Below are 21,170 nucleotides of genomic sequence, written 5' to 3'. Positions count from 1 at the left end.
ACCACTAGCAAATCCTAACACCAGAAATGGAATAGAGAAGCAGAAAAGTGGGAAGCATGGGGAATCCTCAGAGGGTGAAACATATCAGCTTAGTATTAAAGAAGGCATGTTGGAAGGGTGTCTGGGTAGTTCAGTTGGTTAAGTGCCTGACTCTTGATTTTGGCTCAGGTTATGATCTCAGCATCCTGGGATCAAGCTCTGAGTAGCCTCCCTGCTCAGTGGGGAGTCTGTTTCATGATCCTCTCTCTCCCTCTGCTCAACTGTGCTCTAAAACAAATAGAACTGGGGATCCCTGGGTGGCTTAGCAGTTTAGTGCCTGCCTTTGGCCCAGGGTGTGATCCTGGAGTCCCGGGATCAAGTCCCACGTCGGGCTCCCAGCATGGAGCCTGCTTCTCCCTCTGCCTGTGTCTCTGCCTCTCTCTCTCTCTCTCTCTCTCTCTCTCTCTCTGTCTATCATGAATAAATAAATAAAATCTTAAAAAAAACAAATAAAACAAATAGAATTAAAAAAAGACACATAGAAGACAAATCTGGTTCATGTTTTCTTCATTCTTTTCTTTTTTTAAAAGATTTATTTATTTTATCTCTAAAATAATGCGCATGAGCAGGGGAAGGGGCGGGGGCAGAGGGAGAGAGAGAGAGAATTTTAAGCAGGATCCATGCTCAGCATAGATCTCTCTCAGATCAAGACCTGAGCAGAAATCAAGAGTCAGACGCTTAACTGACTGAGCTACCCAGGTACCCTTGTTTTCTTCATTCTTAATTCCATTCAAGCTTTATTGCCATTTTTTTTTTCATTGTCACTGTTACCTTGGGCAGAGCAAGGAGAAAAAGTGATAGCTCAGAAGAGTGTATGGTGCCATGGACAGTACACCCAGAGATGAAGTGCCAAGAAGCCAAAGGAATTCACCTGCTCTGCCCACCAGGGAACAGCAAGGTCCAGAATGAGCACCTCTAGACTAGGTACCACACTTTCAAAGACACAGTCTATACACTCCTACTACAGGTGCACAATACAAACTTCTTTAATTTTAGCTAATTTTTGCTCATGGCAACTAGATGAAATACATCAAAATCCTAAAAACCCACTTATTTGAGGATTAAAAGAATACTGCTGCATTTCTAGATGTTCTTCATCAAGGCAGTGCTAATGCTACCAATTCTGAGTAAAAATGCAACTTTACATCCACAAGGGATTTTTACAAACTGAACACGGCATTTGATAGAGTGATTTAAACTAAGCTTCCAGAAATATCTTTAGTGAAAGCAATTAACAAGTACTTGTAAAGGGCTCTTTCTTTGGTATCACAAGAGTCGATTCAGGGTATGGAATACAGGCAGAAATGATCGACTTACCTCCTGACTGGAATTTTACCATTTGTGTTGGTCATAAATGCCAATTTCATCCAGCTGGAAAACAATAGTAACAATACTGTTTTAATGTTTCTTAGGAGGAACACTTCAAACCAGTTAAGAACATTAAAAGAAAGTTCATTCAAACAAAGAACATTTATTCTGAAAACAGGCAATCATAGAATGTGAGATGAATTTATGGTTGTCAGATTTAGCAAATACAAATCCAAGACTCTCGGTTAAATTTGAATTTAACTGAAAAATATCGTTTTTTTTTACAAGTATGTTCCAAATGCTGCACTGGATATGCTTACACGAAAAAACTATTACTTATCTGAAATTTAAATTTAACTGAGAGTTCTACCCTTTTGTCCTAGCAACCTAGATGAATTAGAAAATTGGGTGCTTACACTAGGCAAAACAAATTGCAGGTACTTCTTTGGTGACTGGTCTCATCTTTGATTATTGCTCTTTAATAATCTTTACTGAGGTGGTAAGAAATGCAACTGCATGGTGACACCAGCCAGTCTTGTCCTGAGGACCCATGGGGACTCCCATCCCTGTTCCCACTGCAGCAAAGCAGAGATTGAATGACCACCTTCCTTAAATTCCAAGAGTAAGAGAAGTTCATAAACTGAAACTGATGATAAGCAACTCGTTACTTTCCACAGGCTTTCCAGAGACACAGGGACCCAGAACATTTATTTGTACTTTGGGACTAGGGCTGTTCTTAGCCAAACTCACATTCTAATTGTTTCCAGCCAATAATATTCTAACAACAAGAAGAACGTGACAATTTGGTAAAGTTTCTGCCTTATGGCAATTTCCTAGAAGCACAAGTGACTCCTTTGGAAGGGATATTTTCAAAGACAACAGGAGTGAAGGAAGCAGAAAGCACAGAGAGAAGTCACACAAAGTTGTGGTTTCTGCTGGTGCTTTAGCCCGACGCCAGGGAGAGCTCTGGAGTGCGACGTGCACCAGACTGGGTGGCATGGAGCCTGGCTTTTTGTATCCTGTTCCAGCCCATTATGAGCCCAGGGCTTCTCACCAGGAAGAGGAAGGAGTATAGTCTCCTAGGCACAGAGACTCCCCTGCAGCAGGGGGTAATTCTCTGCAGAAGTGGGCAGGTGTGACCTCTTGATGAACTAAACCTCATGGCAGCTGGTGGATGGGTGAATACCAGCTCTATACGGGGATCTCAGCAGGACATCAATGGGACAGTTAAGATCTGGTGTCCAATATGGATATTGGGGTCTCTCAGATATAAGTGGGCATTCTCAAAGTCTCAGATCCTCTGGGATTCTATGAATGCTCAAAATGTAATGTCAAATATCCATTTTTGCCCTTTATTTTTAAGAAAACATGACAGAGCAACTGTAGAGGAAAAGAAGAAGCAGCTGCACAACAAACAGGTATTTACAAGAGTAGCTATCCCCTACTAAGATGATGGAATGGAAATTGGAGGGATGGCATAATGATCAACATCACTAATATTGAATGAAGGGGGACTAGGAGCCAGGCACTGGGCTGGTGTTCTCCAGGACCTCATAATATCTGTGCAGTAATCTTGTGAAATGAGTTATGGTCACCTTCTCCATTCACAGGTAAGAACAGTAACATACAAGGCTAAGAACTTGCCAAGCGTCACCTAACCACTAAGTAGGTGGCCAAGCCGGGATTATAGTCAAGAGCTCATATCTTAAAGCACTTGCCAAAGGGACCAACAGTAAGGGTGAAAGTACCCCAAGGGCTGACCTTCCGTCCTACTGCTTGACAGTCCAAGCAATCACAGCCTTGGTGCTGGGCCTGGTTGCGAGGGCAGGTTTATTCCTGTAATTTTTCAGCATTGCTCCCTTCTGTACCTATAACCACCTGCCAATGACCCTGTGATGGCAAGCAGCTCCATTCCTCCACTGATTGCTGCCTTTTAAACAGGGTGGGATTTCTCCTTGAGTAAACTTCATGTCACCTTGATGGGATAACTTGGGAAGGGTTAAAAATCTACTCCTGTAGTATCCCTCTGGATTTTGAATCCTGTGAGCTGGAGTAAGGCCAATACATTTGGATTCCTAACTGGGTGCTAAACAGTCCCTGGGGCCAGTGCTCCTTCTCGACCCTAGAAATGGGTGCTCTTGTAAGAGCTTCTCTTGGCCACACTCCTCAATTCTCAGTTTCACACAACAGAGGCTCCAGCTACAACAGCAGTACCCAACTATGGCCCTAGGCATGGAGAACTCTATCAGCACTCAGCCTGGGGCCTACAATCCAGAGGATACTGAGGTTACAGCATCCACCACCAACCATTCCTTTCATACCAGTTTTGGGCTATGGCATTCATTGGCTATGGGTTTTCAGACATGCCCTGCCAAGTAGCATGAAGGGTACAGGTGTGTATGGGGAACTTCCTCTCCAAGGTCAGGAGCATGGAGGGGAAGGCACGGAATGTGGTGCCTGGCCGTGTGTGTGTGTGTGTGTGTGTGTGTGTGTGTGTGTGTGTTTTAAGCCTTCATCTCCTAAATCTGACCTTTCACTTTTTAACAGCCAAAGACAAAGAGTGATGTAAATAAAACTCACTGTTTCTTGAGGCAGGTCATTGGACTAACATTGTTGGCTCTGAAGTTATGTATGATTGATCTCAATCCTTCTACCCATTGCTGAAAGAGAAAGAAAAGACATTCCTGATGAGCAAAACCATGGATGCTAAAAATGGTGGTTTTCATTAGATAGCCTGTGTCCATTCTAAGAATAATCTAAACTCTTCTTTTATCTCCTCCCTGTCACAGAGTGATCTTCATTTTGCACACCATGCTTTCTTCTTTAATAAACAGCTTTCATTCTTTCCATGAAGATAAATGTAACATCTAGAGCATCATTAAGTACTGGGCTGTCACAATGGAATGCTGCCCACTGACTGACTTGTTAAACCTTCTATTTGCAGCCTGTTTAAGTAGAAATCCTTTTCCAGCCACTGGCCATCTTCATTATTTCTAAGCAACATTACCCAAAATGTGATGACATACTTAGCTATTCCCATTTTAGAGGATGAATGCATTCGGGGTTCATCAGTTTTATTGTGTGATTCTATTTCAGCCTAAGAATTTGTTATGTATCTCACCTGTCTGGGATTTCCAGCAGAGCCCTAAAAAAAAGCATGCACTGATTGCCAGGGTATCCAGAGCAAACAGCGAGCGCTTACATAATTTCTGTATAAGGACTTGGACCTCAGCTTTAGTTCATACCAGCACTCCACGGATTTACAAGGAAAAGTGAAGGAAGACTGTACATGGCAGTAAAAGAATTTGGGTCTCGTAAGGACATTCTACTAGCAAAGGGTGGCCCGTGAATAAAGGCCAACTCTGCCCTTGAGTCCAATAACTGATGCCAACGAATGCCATACCAAGTTGCTTAAATAAAGAATCATACTCTTGGCAACAGGCTTTGTAGCAAATTGATACTGGGGGATTAAAACAGAGCAGGGGCCTCCACAAAACCCAGAACTTTACCTTCTTTGGTTTATAGTCTGCCTGCTGTAAATCTATGCTGAGGAAGGGAAAATATTTGGGGATAGATCGTAGAACATATGTATATTTTATCTGCATTGCCCAGTACGGTAGCCACTAGCCACATGTGGCTATTGAAATGTAAACTGAACAAAAGTAAAATTCAGTGCCTCCATTTCACTAATCATATTTCAAGCGCTCGAAAGCCAGCATGGGGCTAGTGTCTACCACACTGGACAGAGCAAATACAGAACAACTCCATCAGTACAGGTTCTATCAGACAGCGCTGCACAGTATCACCAGGTTTAACACGGTCTAGTGACTGAGTCACTGCAATGGCGAGAGGTAAAGATGGAGTTCTGTAGAGTGTCTGTGGTTTTAACTTATGGTGATAAAATGCAAATAACATTACATTTATCATCTGAACCATTTTGAAGTCAACAGTTCAGTGACATTAAGTGATATTCACATTATTGTACAACCTTCACCAGCACCTTTCTCCAGAATTCTTTTAGTCTTGCAAAACTGAAACTGTCCCCATTACACAACATCCCTCCCCCAACCCCCCGCATTCTAGCAACCACCATTCTACTTCTATCTCTATGAATCTGCCTATTCTAGGTTCTTCATAAAAATAGAATCATACAGTATTTGCCCTTTGACAAATTTGACTGGCTTATTTCACATGGCATAATGTCCTCAAGTCTCAGCCAGGTCACAGCATGTGTCAGAATTTCCTTCTTTTTAAAAGTTGAATAATATTCCTATAACCACATTTGGCTTACTCATTCATCTGTTGATGGACACCTGGTTTGCTATATGATTAATGGTGGCTATTGTGATTGATGCTTCTATGAATATGAGTGTATGAGTATCTCTTCAAGTTGCTGCCTTCAATTATTTTGGGTATATACCCCGAGATAAAATTACTGGATTATATGGTAATTCTATTTTTAATTTTTTGAGGACCCACCATTTTGTTTCCCATGGTAGCTGTGTCATTTTACATTCCCACCAACAGTGCACATGGGCTCCAATGTCTCCATGTCCTTGTCGATACTTGTTCTCTTCTGTTTTGTTTTCGTTTTGGAAAGAGTCATCTTAATGGATGTGAGTCTGAGAGTTTTGGCTTTCCTCTTTATGCTCTGGTCATACCTAACAGTTTTCTGAAGGAGGACTTAAGAGCCAGAAGAGGTAAATTTCCTACCGCAACTAGAAAAGGCCATTTGCTGAGGACCATAAATAGCATGGAAAGCCTCCTGATGGTGACACCAGGATTCAGAGGGAGGAGGAATAAAAGCAATAGTAGCATTAAAGACATGCTTTATTATTTTCATCATCAGCCTTGACTTCCTCTGTCAGGCTAAATATGGGACTGTAATTCCCTGTGGGGACCATCAGATATCCTGTTGTTGGCCTAACAAACCACAGGCTCACACAGAGTTTCCCAAGAGGAGACAGAAAAACATAAATAATTAGGCTGGCATTCACTGGACAGCATTTTCTCAACCTGAAGGCTTGTTACGTGTTCCAAAACACGAAACAGAGTCCATGGTTTCCTAGGGCAAAGAAACTGGGCAATTTCTGAGACTGTTCACTGGCTTTTTATGAGCACTCTGATTTAGTTGTTTCTAAAAATAAATTACAGAGATACCAGGCTTTGAGGAGGTTTAAACAACTCATCTATCTTTTGAAATACAATGCTGGTGAAGAATCCTGTTTATTGTGACAGAAAGGTCTCCAGGAGTGACCTCTGAGGTCACCACTCCAGTGACAGAACTCATGCTTTACTTAGTAGGAAATGCCATTGGAATCATTACAGGCCCCAAAGGGCACCAGGACGAGGAGGTTGTTGCTTTTTCTTTGTGATGATGAAAGTGAGGGTCAGGGGCCTTGCCCAAGATCACAGAGCAGCTGGCACATGGCTGAGAGGCAGGAAGAACCCTGATGTTTCCCTTCCTTTGGGCTTGTTCACACATCTCCCTCCATGACATGGAAAAGCCCCACAGGGCTTTCTACTGTCTTCCAGGTAATGGATACCTAGCATATTAACGCCCAGAGACTTTAGGAAATATGTTAAGCATTTTGTTTTGTTGTTTCTAACAAAGTAGATGAAATGCCAGCAGGTGTCAGTAGAGCCTTAGAGTTTAGCTGAAAAGTTGTACTGGGGTGAATAGATGCATATGAACTTCATTGAATGCTTCCAGATTAAGAGAAGCAAACAAAACAAAACAAAAAGCAAAAAACACTGACTTAGATATATTTTCTTGAATTGCTGAAAATAAGCACATATGTTAACAGTCTACATAATGCCCCAAAAGGTATGTCTTCAAGCGCAGGGCTGCATGTTTCTAGAAGGATCGTTCTAGAGTACACTCATTGGCTCAGTGGTGACATGTTCATGATAGGATTCCAATTACACTGAGTGCCTCACTCTGGTCCAGTCGTCCTGAGTGGGCTCAAGCAGCCTGGATGTAGGGAAAACAGCCCAAAGGATCAGTTCGATTCAGACGTCTAAATCAGCAGTTTCTACACTTCCCCAGTAGCTTCTTCTCTTCATTTTCTAATCTTTTCCAATTCTACTTTAAAGCTTATGTCAGACCTTCCAAGGAGAAGGGTGAGAAAGGTCCTTTCAGGGACTCTGTGGCCAAGCTGGATGGTTTAGGGAAAAAGGAAGGAGGAGGAGAAACTGCCTCTAATTTCCCCCTAGTGACTTACAACCTCTCCTCTGGGACTCCTTGTTCTCACCATGCAGGCAGGCATCATTGCCATTTTCCAGGCAAATGGAAATGTTTGTCTCCTCACCCTTTACCTGTCTCCTCTGTCCCTGGGACACTGGGACCATTATGGACAAAACAATCCCTTTCCCAATGAAAAAGGCAGCACAGGCGGCACAGACATAACAAAACTAAACAAACAAACAAAAAGTGTATTTGCACAGGGAGTATACTTCTCTTTATCCCTTTAAAAACATCTGGGAGGGTTATTATTTTTTTTTAAGGTTGTGAAAGAAGTATTTTGAATGTCCTTTGCAGAAAATGTAAGGCAAAAAAGTATACAAAAAGAAGTAAACATCCCCCCACCCCACCAATCCCATTACTGACATTAAGAGCTAGCCACTGACATTTTGATATTTGAGTTTTTAGCTTTTTTTTACACAGACATAACTTTGTCATCCTAAAATAACTAGTCCCACTGCTTGCCAGTCAGCACCACCTCAGGTAGACTTGTTCTTTAAACTCAATCTTATCTCTAGATTTTGTTCCAGAAGCATCCTTTTCAATCTTTACTCAAAACAGCATGTTGTCAAAGCAACAAATAACACAGGCCCTGTGATACTCTCTAAGTATGCCACATACTTTTTTCTCCAAAGGGAAGACTCAGTGTCATCCCCCATCTTCTGGTGTGTGATGCTTTGTTCTCAAGGAGGATACTGGCAGAAGTGGTGGAGTCCCCTTAACTAAGTCTGTTCTGGGACACCTGGGTGGCTCAGCAGTTGAGCATCTGCCTTTGGCTCAGGTCATGATCCTGGGATCCTGGGATCAAGTCCCACATCAGGCTCCCTATAGGGAACCTGCTTCTCCCTCTGCCTATGTCTCTGCCTCTCTGTCTTCTCATGAATAAATAAATAAAATCTTTAAAAAAAAACAAAAATGAAGTCTGCTCTAAGTTAACTGCAGACTTTTTAAGCAGAGTGTAGTCCAGGGACTAGCAGCATCACCTGGGGAGTGTTAAAATTAAAAGGCAAATCATCAGGCCCTATCTACAAAATCTGTCTCTAGGGCTGGGGAAGAGAAACCTGTGTGTCGGTGAGCTTTCCAAATAGTTCTTTTGCAAATTCACATATAAAAGCACTGTTCTGAACCCAAGCCACTCAGTAAAAAGTTTAGTTCCTAGAACAAGAGCATCAACATGTCCAGATGGCTGGTTAGAACTGCAGAATCTCAGGTCTCATCTCACCCAGACCCACTGAATCAGAATTTTCATTTAATAAGATCCTGGGGTGACTCATAGGCACATTTCAGTTTGAGAAGCACAGGTCTAGAAGAGGGGTCCTTCCCCACCTGGATATTTACTTCCATTGCCCTCCTAGAGAGATCTAGTTTCCTAGATCTCTGGGAGCAGAGATTTCTCCGGGAAATCTTTGGTTTCCTATGGGAGCCGATGGTTTCCTACAGGGTCCTGGGCTGGGATATCTGGTCTTCTAGAAAGGATCTTGGGAAGAGCTCTCCATTCCTGATTTACTTTGTTTTTGTCAGATACCTACCTACCTGGGCTGAACAAATCTGCATTCACTAGAATGGAAATTGTAACCTACACACTTTGATTCAAATGCTTGCAAGGGGGGGGGGCAAGATGGTGGAGGAGTGGGGGTCCTCAACTCACTGGGTCCCACCAAATACCTGAATAACTTTCAAACCATCCTGAAAACCTACAAATTCGACCTGAGATTTAAAGAGAGAACAGCTGGAATGCTATAGAGAGAAGGGTTTTCGCTTCTAACAAGAAGTTTATTCTTGACTCAGCCCGCTCACACAGCTACTCTGTACTGAGCAAAATGACTAGAAAGAAGAACTCACCACAAAAGAATGAGAAACAGTACTCTCAACCACAGAGTTACAGAATTTGGATTACAGTTCAATGTCAGAAAGCCAATTCAGAAGCACAATTATAAAGCTACTGGTGGCTCTGGAAAAAAAGCATAAAGGAATCAAGAGACTTCATGACTTCAGAATTTAGATCAGGCCAAAATTAAAAATCAATTAAATGAGATGCAATCCAAATGGGAAGTCATAACAATGAGGGTTAATGAGGTAGAAGAAAGAGTGAGTGACATAGAAAACAAGTTGATGGCAAGGAAGGAAGATGAGGAAGAAAGAGAAAAACAATTAAAAGACCATGAGGAAAAGTTAAGGGAAATAAATGATAGTCTCAGAAGAAAAATCCATGTTTAATTGGGGTTCCAGAGAACGCCGAGAGGAACAGAGGGCCAGAAAGCATATTTGAACAAATCATAGCTGAGAACTTCCCTAATTTGGGGAGGGAAACAGGCATTCAGATCCAGGAGATAGAGAGGTCCCCCCAAATCAATAAAAACCGTTCAACACCTCGACATTTAATAGTGAAATTTGCAAATTCCAAAGACAAAGAGAAAATCCTTAAAGCAGCAAGAGACAAGAGATCCCTAATTTATATGGGGAGAAATATTAGATTAACAGAAGACCTCTCCACAGAGACCTGGCAGGCCAGAAAGGGCTGGCAGGATATATTCAGGGTCCTAAATGAGAAGAACATGCAGCTAAGAATACTTTATCCAGCAAGGCTCTCATTCAGAATAGAAGGAGAGATAAAGAGCTTCCAAGATAGGCAGAAACTGAAAGAATATGTGACCACCAAACCAGCTCTGCAAGAAATATTAAGGGGGACTCTGTAAAACAAAGAGGAAGCCCAAAGAAATAATCCACAAAAATAGGGACTGAATAGGTATTATGATGACAATACATTCGTATCTTTCAATAGTAACTCTGAACATGAATGGGCTAAATGATCCCATCAAAGACGCAGGGTTTCAGACTGGATAAAAAAACAAGACCCATCTATTTGCTGTCTACAAGAGACTCATTTTAGACCTAAGGACACCTATAGCTTGAAAATGAAAGGTTGGAGAACAATTTACCATTCAAATAGTTCTCAAAAGAAAGCTAGGGTAGCCATCCTCATATCAGATAAATTAAAGTTTATCCCAAAGACTGTAGTAAGAGATGAAGAGGGACACTATATAACACTTAAAGTGTCTATCCAACAAGAAGATCTAACAATCATGAATATTTATGCCCCTAATGTGGGAGCTGCCAAGTATATTAATCAATCAATAACCAAAGACATACTTAAACATAATAAAACTCTAACTTTAGGATACTTCAACATGGCACTTTCTGCAAATGACAGTTATTTTTTTTTTAAGATTTTATTTATTTATTCGTGAGACACAGAGTGACAGAGAGGCAGAGACATAGGCAGAGGGAGAAGCAGGCTCCATGCAGGGGGCCTGATGTGGGACTTGATCTCAGGACTCCAGGATCACACCCTGAGCCAAAGGCAGATGGTTAACAACTGAGCCACCCAGGTGTCCCCTGACAGATCTTCTAAGTACAACATCACCAAAGAAACAAGAGCTTTAAATGATACACTGGACCAAATGGATTTCATAGATCTATACAGAACTTTGCATCCAAATGCAACTGAATATACATTCTTCTCAAGCACACATGGAACTTTCTCCAGAATAGACCACATACTGAGTAACAAATCTCTCAACCAATACTGAAAGATTAGGATTGTCCCCTGCATATTTTCAGACCATAATGCTTTGACACTAGAACTCAATCGCAAGAAATTTGGAAGAAACTTAAACACGTGGAGGTTAAAGACCATCCTGCTAAAAGATGAATGGGTCAACCAGGAAATTAGAGAAGAATTAAAAAAATTCATGGAAACTAAAGAAAATGAAGATAGAGCTGTTCAATATCTATGGGATATAGTAAAAGCAGTTCTGAGAGGGAAATACATCTCAATACAAGTATCCCTCAAAAAATTGGAAAAATCTCAAATACACAAGCTAACCTCGTACCTAAAGGAACTGGAGAATGAACAGCGTAAAACCTACACCAAGCAGAAGAAGAGAGTTAATAAAGATTCGAGCAGAACTCAATAAAATAGAGACCAGAACTATAGAAGAGATCAACAAAACCAGGAGTTGGTTCTTTGAAAGAATTAATAAAATACATAAGCCATTAGCCAGCCTTATTAAAAACAAAGAAGACTCAAATTAATAAAATCATGAATGAAAAAAGTAGAGATCACAACCAATACCAAGGGAATACAAACTTTTAAAAAAACATATTATGAGCCAATTAATTAGGCAATCTAGAAGAAATGGACGCATTTCTGGAAAACCACAACCTACCAAAACTGGAACAGGCAGAAATATAAAACCTGAACAGGCCGATGACCAGGGGGGAAACTGAAGCAGTCATCAAAAACCTCCCAAGACACAAAAGTCCAGAGCCAGATGGCTTCCCAGGGGAATTCTATTAAATGTTTAAAGAAGAAACAATACCTATTCTACTAAAGCTGTTTGGAAAGATAGAAAGAGACAGAATACTTCCAAACTCGTTCTATAAGCCCAGCATCACCTTGATTCCAAAACCAAAGACCCCACCAAAAAGGAGAATTATAGACCAATATCCCTGATGAACACAGATGTGAAAATTCTCAACAAGATACTAGCCAATAGTATCCAACAGTACATTAAAAGATTATTCACCATGACCAAGTTGGATTTATCCCGAGGATGCAAGGCTGATTCAACACTCGTAAAACAATCAACGTGACAGATCATATCAACAAGAGAAAAACCAAGAACCATATGATCCTCTCAATAAATGCAGAGAAAGCATTTGACAAAATACAGCATCCATTCCTGGATCAAAACTCTTCAGAATGCAGGGATGGAGGGAACATTCCTCAGCATTTTTTTTTTTAAATTCATGAGAGACACAGAAAGAGAGAGAGAGGCAGAAGCAGGCTCCATGCAGGGAGCCCGATGTGATACTCGATCCCAGGGCTACAGGACCACGCCCTGGGTTGAAGGCAGTGCTGAACCGCTGAGCCACCTGGGCTGCCCCATTCCTCAGCATCTTAAAAGCCATCTATGAAAAGCCCACAGCAAATATCATTCTCAATGGGGAAACACTGGGAGCCTTTCCCCTAAGATCAGGAACAAGACAGGGATGTCCACTCTCACTACTGCTATTCAACATAGTACTAGAAGTCCTAGCCTCAGCAATCAGGCAACAGAAATAAATAAAAGACATTCAAATTGGCAAAGAAGAAATCAAACTGTCCCTCTTCACAGATGACATGATACTGTCTATAGAGAACCCAAAATACTCTGCCCCAAGATTGCTAGAACTCATACAGCAATTCAGCAATGTGGCAGGATACAAAATCAATGCCCAGAAATCAGTGGCATTTCTATACAATAACAATGAAACTGAAGAAAGATAAATTAAGGAGTCAATCCCATTTACCGTTGCACCCAAAAGCGTAAGCTACCTAGGAATAAACTTAACCAAAAAGGTAAAGGATCTATACCCTATAAACTACAGAACATTTCTGAAAGAAATTGAGGAAGACACAAAAAGAAGGAAAAATATTCCATGCTCAGGTATCAGAAGAATTAATATTGTGAAAATGTTTATGCTACCCAGAGCAATTTACACATTCAATGCAATTCCTATCAAAATACCATGGACTTTCTTCAGAGAGTTGAAACAAGATTTGTGTGGAATCAAAAAAGACCCTGAATAGCCAAAAAAGAAAACCAGAGCCAGGGGCATCACAATGCCAGATTTCAAGTAGTACTACAAAGCTGTGATCATCAAGACAGTGTCGTACTAGCACAAAAACAGACACATAGATCAATGGAACAGAACAGAGAACCCAGAAATGGGCCCTCAACTCTATGGTCAACTAATATTTGACAAAGTCCAGAAAAGACTATTTACTGGAAAAAGGACAGTCTCTTCAATAAATGGTGCTGGTAAAATTGGACAGCCACATGCAGAAGAATGAAACTAGACCATTCTCTTACACCATACACAAAGATTAACTCAAAATGGATGAAAGATCTAAATGTGAGGCAAGATTCCATCAAAATCCTAGAGGAGTGCACAGGCAACACCCTTTTTAAACATGGCCACAGCAACTTCTTGCAAGATACATCTATGAAGGCAAGAGAAACAAAAGCAAAAATGAACTATTGGGACTTAATCAGGATGAAAAGCTTCTGCACAGCAAAAGAAACAGTCAACAAAACTAAAAGACAACCTACAAAATGGGAGAAGATGTTTGCAAATGACATAGCAGATAAAGGCCTAGTATCCAAAATCTATAAAGAACTTATTAAATTCCACACCCAAGAAACAATCCTATCATGAAATGGGCAAAAGACATGAACAGAAATTTCACCAAAGAAGACATAGACATGGCCAACAAGCACATGAGAAAATGCTCCGCATCACTTGCCATCAGGGAAATACAAATCAAAACCACCATGAGATCCCACCTCACACCAGTAAGAATGGGGAAAATTAACAAGACAGGAAACAACAAATGTTGGAGAGGATGTGGAGAAAGGGGAACCCTCTGGCACTGTTGGTGGGAATGTGAACTGGTGCAGCCGCTCTGGAAAACTGTGTGGAGGTTCCTCAAAGAGTTAAACCTTACAATCCAGCAATTGCACTGCTGGGGATTTGCCCCAAAGATACAGATGCAGTGAAACGGCAGGACACCTGCACCCCAATGTTTATAGCAGCAAGGTCCACAATAGCCAAACTGTGGAAGGATCCTTGGTGTCCATTGACAGATTAATTGATAAAGAAGATGTGGTCTATGTATAAAATGGAATATTACTCAGCCATCAGAAACAATGAATACCCACCATTTCCTTCGATGTGGATGGAACTGGAGGGTATTATACTGAGTGAAGTAAGTCAATCGGAGAAGGACAAACATTATATGGTTTCACTCACATGGGGAATATAAAAAATAGTGAAAGGGATTAAAGGGGAAAGGAGAGAAAATGAGTGGGAAATATCAGAGAGGGAGACAGAACATGAGAGACTCCTAACTCTGGGAAAGGAACAAGGGGTAGTGGAAGGGGAGGTGGGTGGAGGGTGGGGGTGACTGGGTGATAGGCACTGAGGGGGGCACTTGACAGGATGAGTACTGGGTGTTATACTATACTATATGTTGGCAAATCGAACTCCAATAAAAAAAATATACAGGGGAAGCCTGGGTGGCTCAGCAGTTTAGCACCGCCTTCAGCCCAGGGCGTGATCCCGGAGACCTGGGATCAAGTCCCACATCGGGCTCCCTGCATGGAGCCTGCTTCTCCCTTTGCCTGTGTCTCTGCCTCTCTCTCTGTGTCTCTCATGAATAAATAAAATCTTAAAAAAAAACACGTATATATATATATACAAAAAAACTGCTTGCATGTGGAAACAAGAGGAGGCATGATGCTGCAGAGACTGACTTTCACCTTCCCTATGTCTGTGCTGTGCAAATAATCAGTGGATGGCACCATCTAAGATGTTTAAAATATGGGACCTTCTCGTTACCTGTTACATAAACCCTGATCTATGCAGAGTTTTGGTGTTTGGTTCAAGTTAATGGGGGTAAGAAAAAGTCAAGGCCTATCTCAGTTGGCAATTCTCAACGTGGCTCATTGCTCTAACAGTTAACTGGTTGTCATTTGCTTAAACAACATAAAGCAGGAATTTATGCAATCTGAAATACAGCTTTGTTTCCTTTGTACTGTGAGTTCTGGTATAAGACTCATTTTCATTGATGGGGTTCAGGGCAGGCCACCCCAGAGTGTGCCTCTTTGGCATGTGGATTATTTTAAACTGAATACATTCGAGGCCTAATAAACTCAAGAAGAGCTTTCTACCTCTCTCTTAACTGCCTAAAAGAATTTAGATAGAGGCCTGTACCAGGAAGAGAGCTATTACCAAAGATAACTATTTTTCTTTCTCTTTAAAACAAGATAGTCTTCTCCATGGGGCAGGACATCATTTGTTTCCAAATATTTGTCCTTCCCATCTTCCTGCAAATTGTCTTCCTTGCCTTTAGCCCCAGATCCTTACCCTCTTCTCCTTAGGTCAGGATGGCATGTACACCTAATTACCTGACTGCCAGAGAGCCTTTCCTGTCTTGTGGGGCTCCTGTATACACGTAAATAGATTTTTCTCCCGTTAATCTCTCTCTTATTAGAGGTGGGTGTCTCAGCCAAGAACCCAGAAGGGTAGAGAGAAATTCATTTTTCCTCCCATAAAACCATGCACTAGAGGGACACTCTGAAGCTTTTCAAGATTTCCACAGGATTTAATGCTGCAGTAAGACAAGACTGCAAGGTGCTTAGAATGTAAAATTGCAACATTTCACAAATCTCCAGATGAATAATCAGAATGGAGTAACTATATCTTTATATTAAACTAGACACTTGGTTTTCAGGAAGGCATTTGAGCTTCAGAGAGGCTTATCAGACTGTAGAGGCAATGCAGGTAGAACCCTATGTGTTTTCTCTTACACATAAGAGAGTCTATACATATAAGGGTCTATACATATAAGGTGAGTCAAATGATTTCAGTTGTTAGGATAAGATATTAGCTGCCATTAAATCGTCAGCACTTAACTTCGAAGACAGACCAAGTGAAAGACACTTCCAGCTGGTAAACTATTATCAGAATACTATGTGGATATTACTTAGGGGTCAGATTAATAGTTCCCAGAGCTTGTTTTACCCTGGAACCCCCCGCTCCAGGGAAGTTTATAAGACATTTCAGAAGCTTGGATGCCTCTCCTGGAGATTCTCATTCACAATCTGAGCACAGTTGGACCATCAATCTATCTTTTAGACACTGTCGATAATTCAAATGTGAATCTACAGCTTAGAGCCACTGAACCAGACCATGTGTGCTACATTTGGTTTAGGCCAGTGTTTTTCAAACTTTAACATGTATTGCGTCACTTGGGAATTTTGTTAAAGTACAGGTTTAGATTCAATGAGTCTAGTGTCTGTGCTAAGGAGTCTGCATTTCTTACCATCTTCCAAGAGATGCAATATGGGCTAGCTTGACTTCTGTGCTCTGTTCACACAAGAGTGGCAGTGTTTGTACATTATTTCTGGAAAAATCACATACCTTGTATACCATTAAGAAGTTCCACCAATGAAAAAGCAGCTCTACTCTCCATTATGCCAGCTTTTCTCAAGTGGTCCCCCGATCAGCAGCACAAGCATCCTAAAGGAGTTTATTTGAAATGCCAACTCTCAGGCCCCACCTATAATCTACAGATTCAGCCACTCTTGGGGATGGGGCCCAGAAATCTGCATTTTAACAGGCCCAACAGATGATTCTAATGCAACAATTACATTATGCTAGTATCAGAGCATCTGGTACTCATCATGGATAAAGATAATTGAAGAGCATGTGGAGGTGGCCTCAGGAGGATAGGCTTGTCTGGTTTTGTTTTTAAACAATTTAATTGAGGTACAATTTATATATAATGAATGGCCTATGAGCTTTTGATTCAAAGTTTTCAAATGCTAACTAAGCATCCTTTGGGTGAGTACTGCCAATGGAGACACATCGAATTTTAAATCATCATTCCCCTGTTTTGGATTAAATTCACATACACATCCCTGTGTGTGCTGAAGTATCATAAAGAAAGTTACAGGCATGACAAAAGCAGAGCAGCAGCCAGAAGGAGGCTGGCTAAAAGGATTTCCACAGACACAGCAAATTCAGTTGCTGGTGATGTTCCAGGATCTTAGTAGGCAGCAGGAGATGGCCCTGCAGGAGCCAGTTAGAAATAACAGCTCCCTTGGATTGCGAGAGAGGTGCAAGCACAGAATCTGGACAGGCCGGGCCTGGAAGCCTGGGCTTTAGGAAGAACACTTAATTAGATAACTGGTGCAGAAATCAGATGGGGGCCTGTTTCCCAGAACTAGGGTACTCATGCCACCACTGGTCCAGGGATCAGGCATGAACACCAGAGCTGCAGTCAACAAAGCATCAGGACTAACTACAGGCCAAGTGTCTGTGTTCCTAAAGTCTTGTTCCCAGTAGAGTTTGTCCCAGGGCTAAGGTAGGGCCTGGCCCAGGGAATGACCCAGGGATTACCAAACCCCAAGGGCAGAAGCAGGAGAGTAGAGAGGCTAATGATTTAGGCAGGACTTGACAAAAAACAAAATAAAAATTCACACCAAAAAAAAAAAATAAAATAAGAAAAATAAAAATTCACATTTTTACCCTTCAAATACGCTCATCTAGGATGCTGAATCCTCTCTAAGATTAAATGGGAGCAGATCTACCAATGTTTGTTTATCACAGACCAACTTCTACATCACGTTAAGAAGAAAAAAAATAAAACAATTTTCCCTTTTATGTCAACGACTCCAGGTGATCTCCTAAGGGGAGAGAAATGGAGGTCGAAGAGCATCAGTCACAAGGATATATCCATGACAATACTGGAAACTCCCTCCTGGCCTGGGACAGAAGGCAAACAGGCAGACAATGACAGCATTGAGAGCAAGAACAAACCAGGCAGAGAAACCTGAAAGCCACCACAATTGTTACCTAGAGAGAGGAAGAGTGCAAGATAGAGGCTGAAGAGTCTCATGTACAATAAAGGAATTCCACTTGCAATCCCAGATACAAGCCAGTTGATAAACCCAGAATGAAAGGGGAAATTAGGGAGCCCATGATGACCAATAGTGAACTACTAAAACTGGGGCCCAATCATGGGGATTTTGCAGAAAGAAATCCAAGGTCAGTAGAGTGAACAACTCAAAAGAGTGATCACAAAAGCCCTTGGGAAGTCAATAAGAATTCTGATAAAATTTTCAAATCTCCAAGAACCTAGAGAGGAGAGAAGAAAAAAGGAGGAGCAACCAAGGCCCTTTTTTTTTCCTGAGATGGTATGAGTGTCTTCCAGAAAAATAGAATTTTTTTCATTTGCTGTTCTCTGCCCTTGAGAAAAGCTGATCAAGGTAAAAGGAGGAATGTATTAAGTTCCATCTGGTTCTTAAATCACCTTCAGAGCATTGGGAGTGAGTATCTGGGCAGGAAATAAGGGGTCATAGATGAGAGTATGTGTGGCTGTGTGTGAAAGATAAATCTGGCTGGGCCTGTATAATATTTATGCTTTCCTAGTCAAGATTAGTTTAGTCACTTATAGACAGTCAAAACAACCTGTCAGCCTGGCTGGTTATCTTGACAACGGTAGGTAGGTCAAAAAGAACTTCTAAATAGTCATAAGAAATGAGAGAACACTGTGCTGTTCTGGGTCATCATTCAGAAGCCCAAGTGTCAAATTCTCCTACCAAACGGGTTTCTGTTCATTATCACTCCAAGAGACAACTTTTGAATTACCTAAGCCTGCTTTTATCAATACCCTATAAAAATGCCCTATTGCATCCATAGCACCTTGTCTCAAGTAAGCACATCCTATGCCAGATATCTACTCCAATAAATAGACTGTTGAAGGGAATCAAGATACACAACCCCCCAAATATGACGCTCTAGTATAAAAATTATTTTGAGCCGAAGGCATCTGAATTTCTGAAATCCCTTAGCTTACTAAAAAAGCAGGGCCTACCTAAAAGAACCCCACTGTCATGAATCCCTACTTAGGAGCAGCTCTAAATTTCCCTTCTGGAAGACGAAAAGTTGGCTCCACACACAGAAATTGTCACAAAATTCTCATGTCTATCTATTCTCCTAAGGACCCATTTAACGCTCCTAAAAATCATTTGCTATCCTAGAAGTGGTCTTTTGCTTCCTTTCTTTCCCTTAATAAGAGGATATACAAACTCCCAAATAGCCCTGATCCTAGGAGTATTTACTTCCCTCTGTGAGGCTCCATGTACATAAAATTAAAAATTAATAAATTTGCATGCCTTTTCTCTGCAAATTGGTCTCTTGTCAGTTTATTTTGCAGATCCAGCTGAAGAGACATGAAGAAGAAAATGAAGTACATCTATACATTCAGAATACATTAATGCCTTATGTTCACTTGTGCTTACAGACTTTGAATGATTAACACGATGTTCTTTCCTGACCCAGGTTAACAGAGCAGCTCTGTTCCTACAAACTGCAGAACTCATTCAAAACCAAAATGAGATATTTGCTTTATTTTATGTGACATTTTTTGGGAACTGCATGGAGAAGTCTAAAATAACTGAAGAATTTTAAGATTTTAAGAAAACCAAGAGCATTCTGTTCTATGCCAGTCAGAAGCCAGCTTTGTCAAAGTGCATTTTGGGGCTCAACTGTCAAATCTGCAAAATCCTGGTGGTAAGAGAAGTATAAACAGTTGGTACATTAAAAGGTATTCATGAAGTTGTTTCTCTGGTGGATGCCTGTACTTATAATCCCTAACATCACATTCCTCCTGACATGTGCCAGCTAATGACACTGGCAAATTAAGCCCTGCCAAAATGAATACTATCTTACCATGCAGAGGCCCTGTGATAAATATAATCAATCAAGGAGCCTCTGGCAAACCAGGCCTGGAGTTATCAGCCTGTAGCGCTCATCACCTCAAATCTAGAGGTATTCCCATAAACTAAATAGGACTTTCAATAAAGGATACTAAAAATACCTAAATCAGTGTGTTTCAGTTTCATTGCCTTTCTATCCTTTATGGAAGAGTTTCCCAACCTTCCCAGGTGACAAGAAAGGTGGTGATGGGGGTGGGGAGGGGGGGAGAAATATGGCAGCAAGAAAAAGGAATAAAATAATATGTATGTAAAGATAAATCAACGAATGTCTAGATTATGCTGCTTTCATATTTCTGGAAAATGTTGGGCCAAGAATGCCTCTATGACATTGTTTGTTGACTTTTTCCTGCAAAGCAGTAGTTCTGGAAGAGTTTCATTTCTGTAACTTCAATAGGCAAAAATAAGGAAATTAAAAGAAAAAAAAGTTTGGAAAATAGCTGAATACCACTCTTCCCTTGCCACCTGTGTGGAGATTCATACCAGAATAGTAGTGCTTCATGGAATGCTACAGTAAAGAAACCTAACAAGGCTTTCTCATGCCTTGTTGTTGTTGACCAGACACCCTCCTTTAAATAATAGGCTCTTGTGACTAATGTATTTTGCAGACCACCAATTTGGGAAGTGCTACTTTATGATTTCAGCTCCCACAGATAAGGACATTAACTTTAACCTCAAAGTACGGTAAAATCTTACAATGTTCAGGGGGAAGTTGTTGGTTGGATGTAAAATGAATTCAATGCCTGGCTTCAAGATACCAGTGCTGCCGCTTACTGGCTGTGTGACATTGGACAAGTTACTCAACCTCTCTGGAACTATTTCTTCCACTGTAAAATGATAATAACTATGCCCATCCCAGACGATTGTTCTAACAATTAGATCATATATGTCAAGCATTTTGCACATTATCCTGTATTCAGTATAAACTAAAAACTTCCACTGGTACTGCTCTTAATATTAATTATCGGGGATCATCAGCCAACATTTCTATAAAGGGCCAGAAAATAAGTAGGTTTTAAGAAGGCCACATATGATGCTGTGTCATATGGTTTTTATGTTTTGTTAACAACTCTTTAAAAAGGTAAAAGCAGTTCTTAGTTCATTGGCCATACCAGCTCAGGCTGATGATGGCTGGGTTTGGGCTCCAGGCTGCACTTTGCAAGCCCCCAACTGTGATCATTAAACTTGCT

The 21,170-nt window shown here is 41.0% G+C and overlaps 1 protein-coding gene across 11 annotated transcripts in view; it reads right to left on the bottom strand.

Annotated features, from left to right (window-relative positions):
• Positions 1–21,170, bottom strand: part of PLCB4 (phospholipase C beta 4) — a 414,226-nt gene that overhangs the window by 106,282 nt on the left and 286,774 nt on the right. For all 11 annotated transcript variants that reach the window (XM_072736376.1, XM_072736375.1, XM_072736379.1 and 8 more), the window contains 2 exons: positions 3,928–4,007; positions 1,357–1,410 (listed from right to left, as the gene is read on the bottom strand). In XM_072736376.1, the coding sequence (XP_072592477.1) occupies positions 1,357–1,410; positions 3,928–4,007 (134 nt within the window). The remainder of the gene's footprint in view (positions 1–1,356; positions 1,411–3,927; positions 4,008–21,170) is intronic.

Source organism: Vulpes vulpes, chromosome 14 (assembly GCF_048418805.1).
Source record: "Vulpes vulpes isolate BD-2025 chromosome 14, VulVul3, whole genome shotgun sequence".
Taxonomy (NCBI): Eukaryota; Metazoa; Chordata; class Mammalia; order Carnivora; family Canidae; genus Vulpes; species Vulpes vulpes.
Note: the sequence above shows the minus strand (reverse complement) of the source record. Positions and strands in the feature narration are given on the sequence as shown.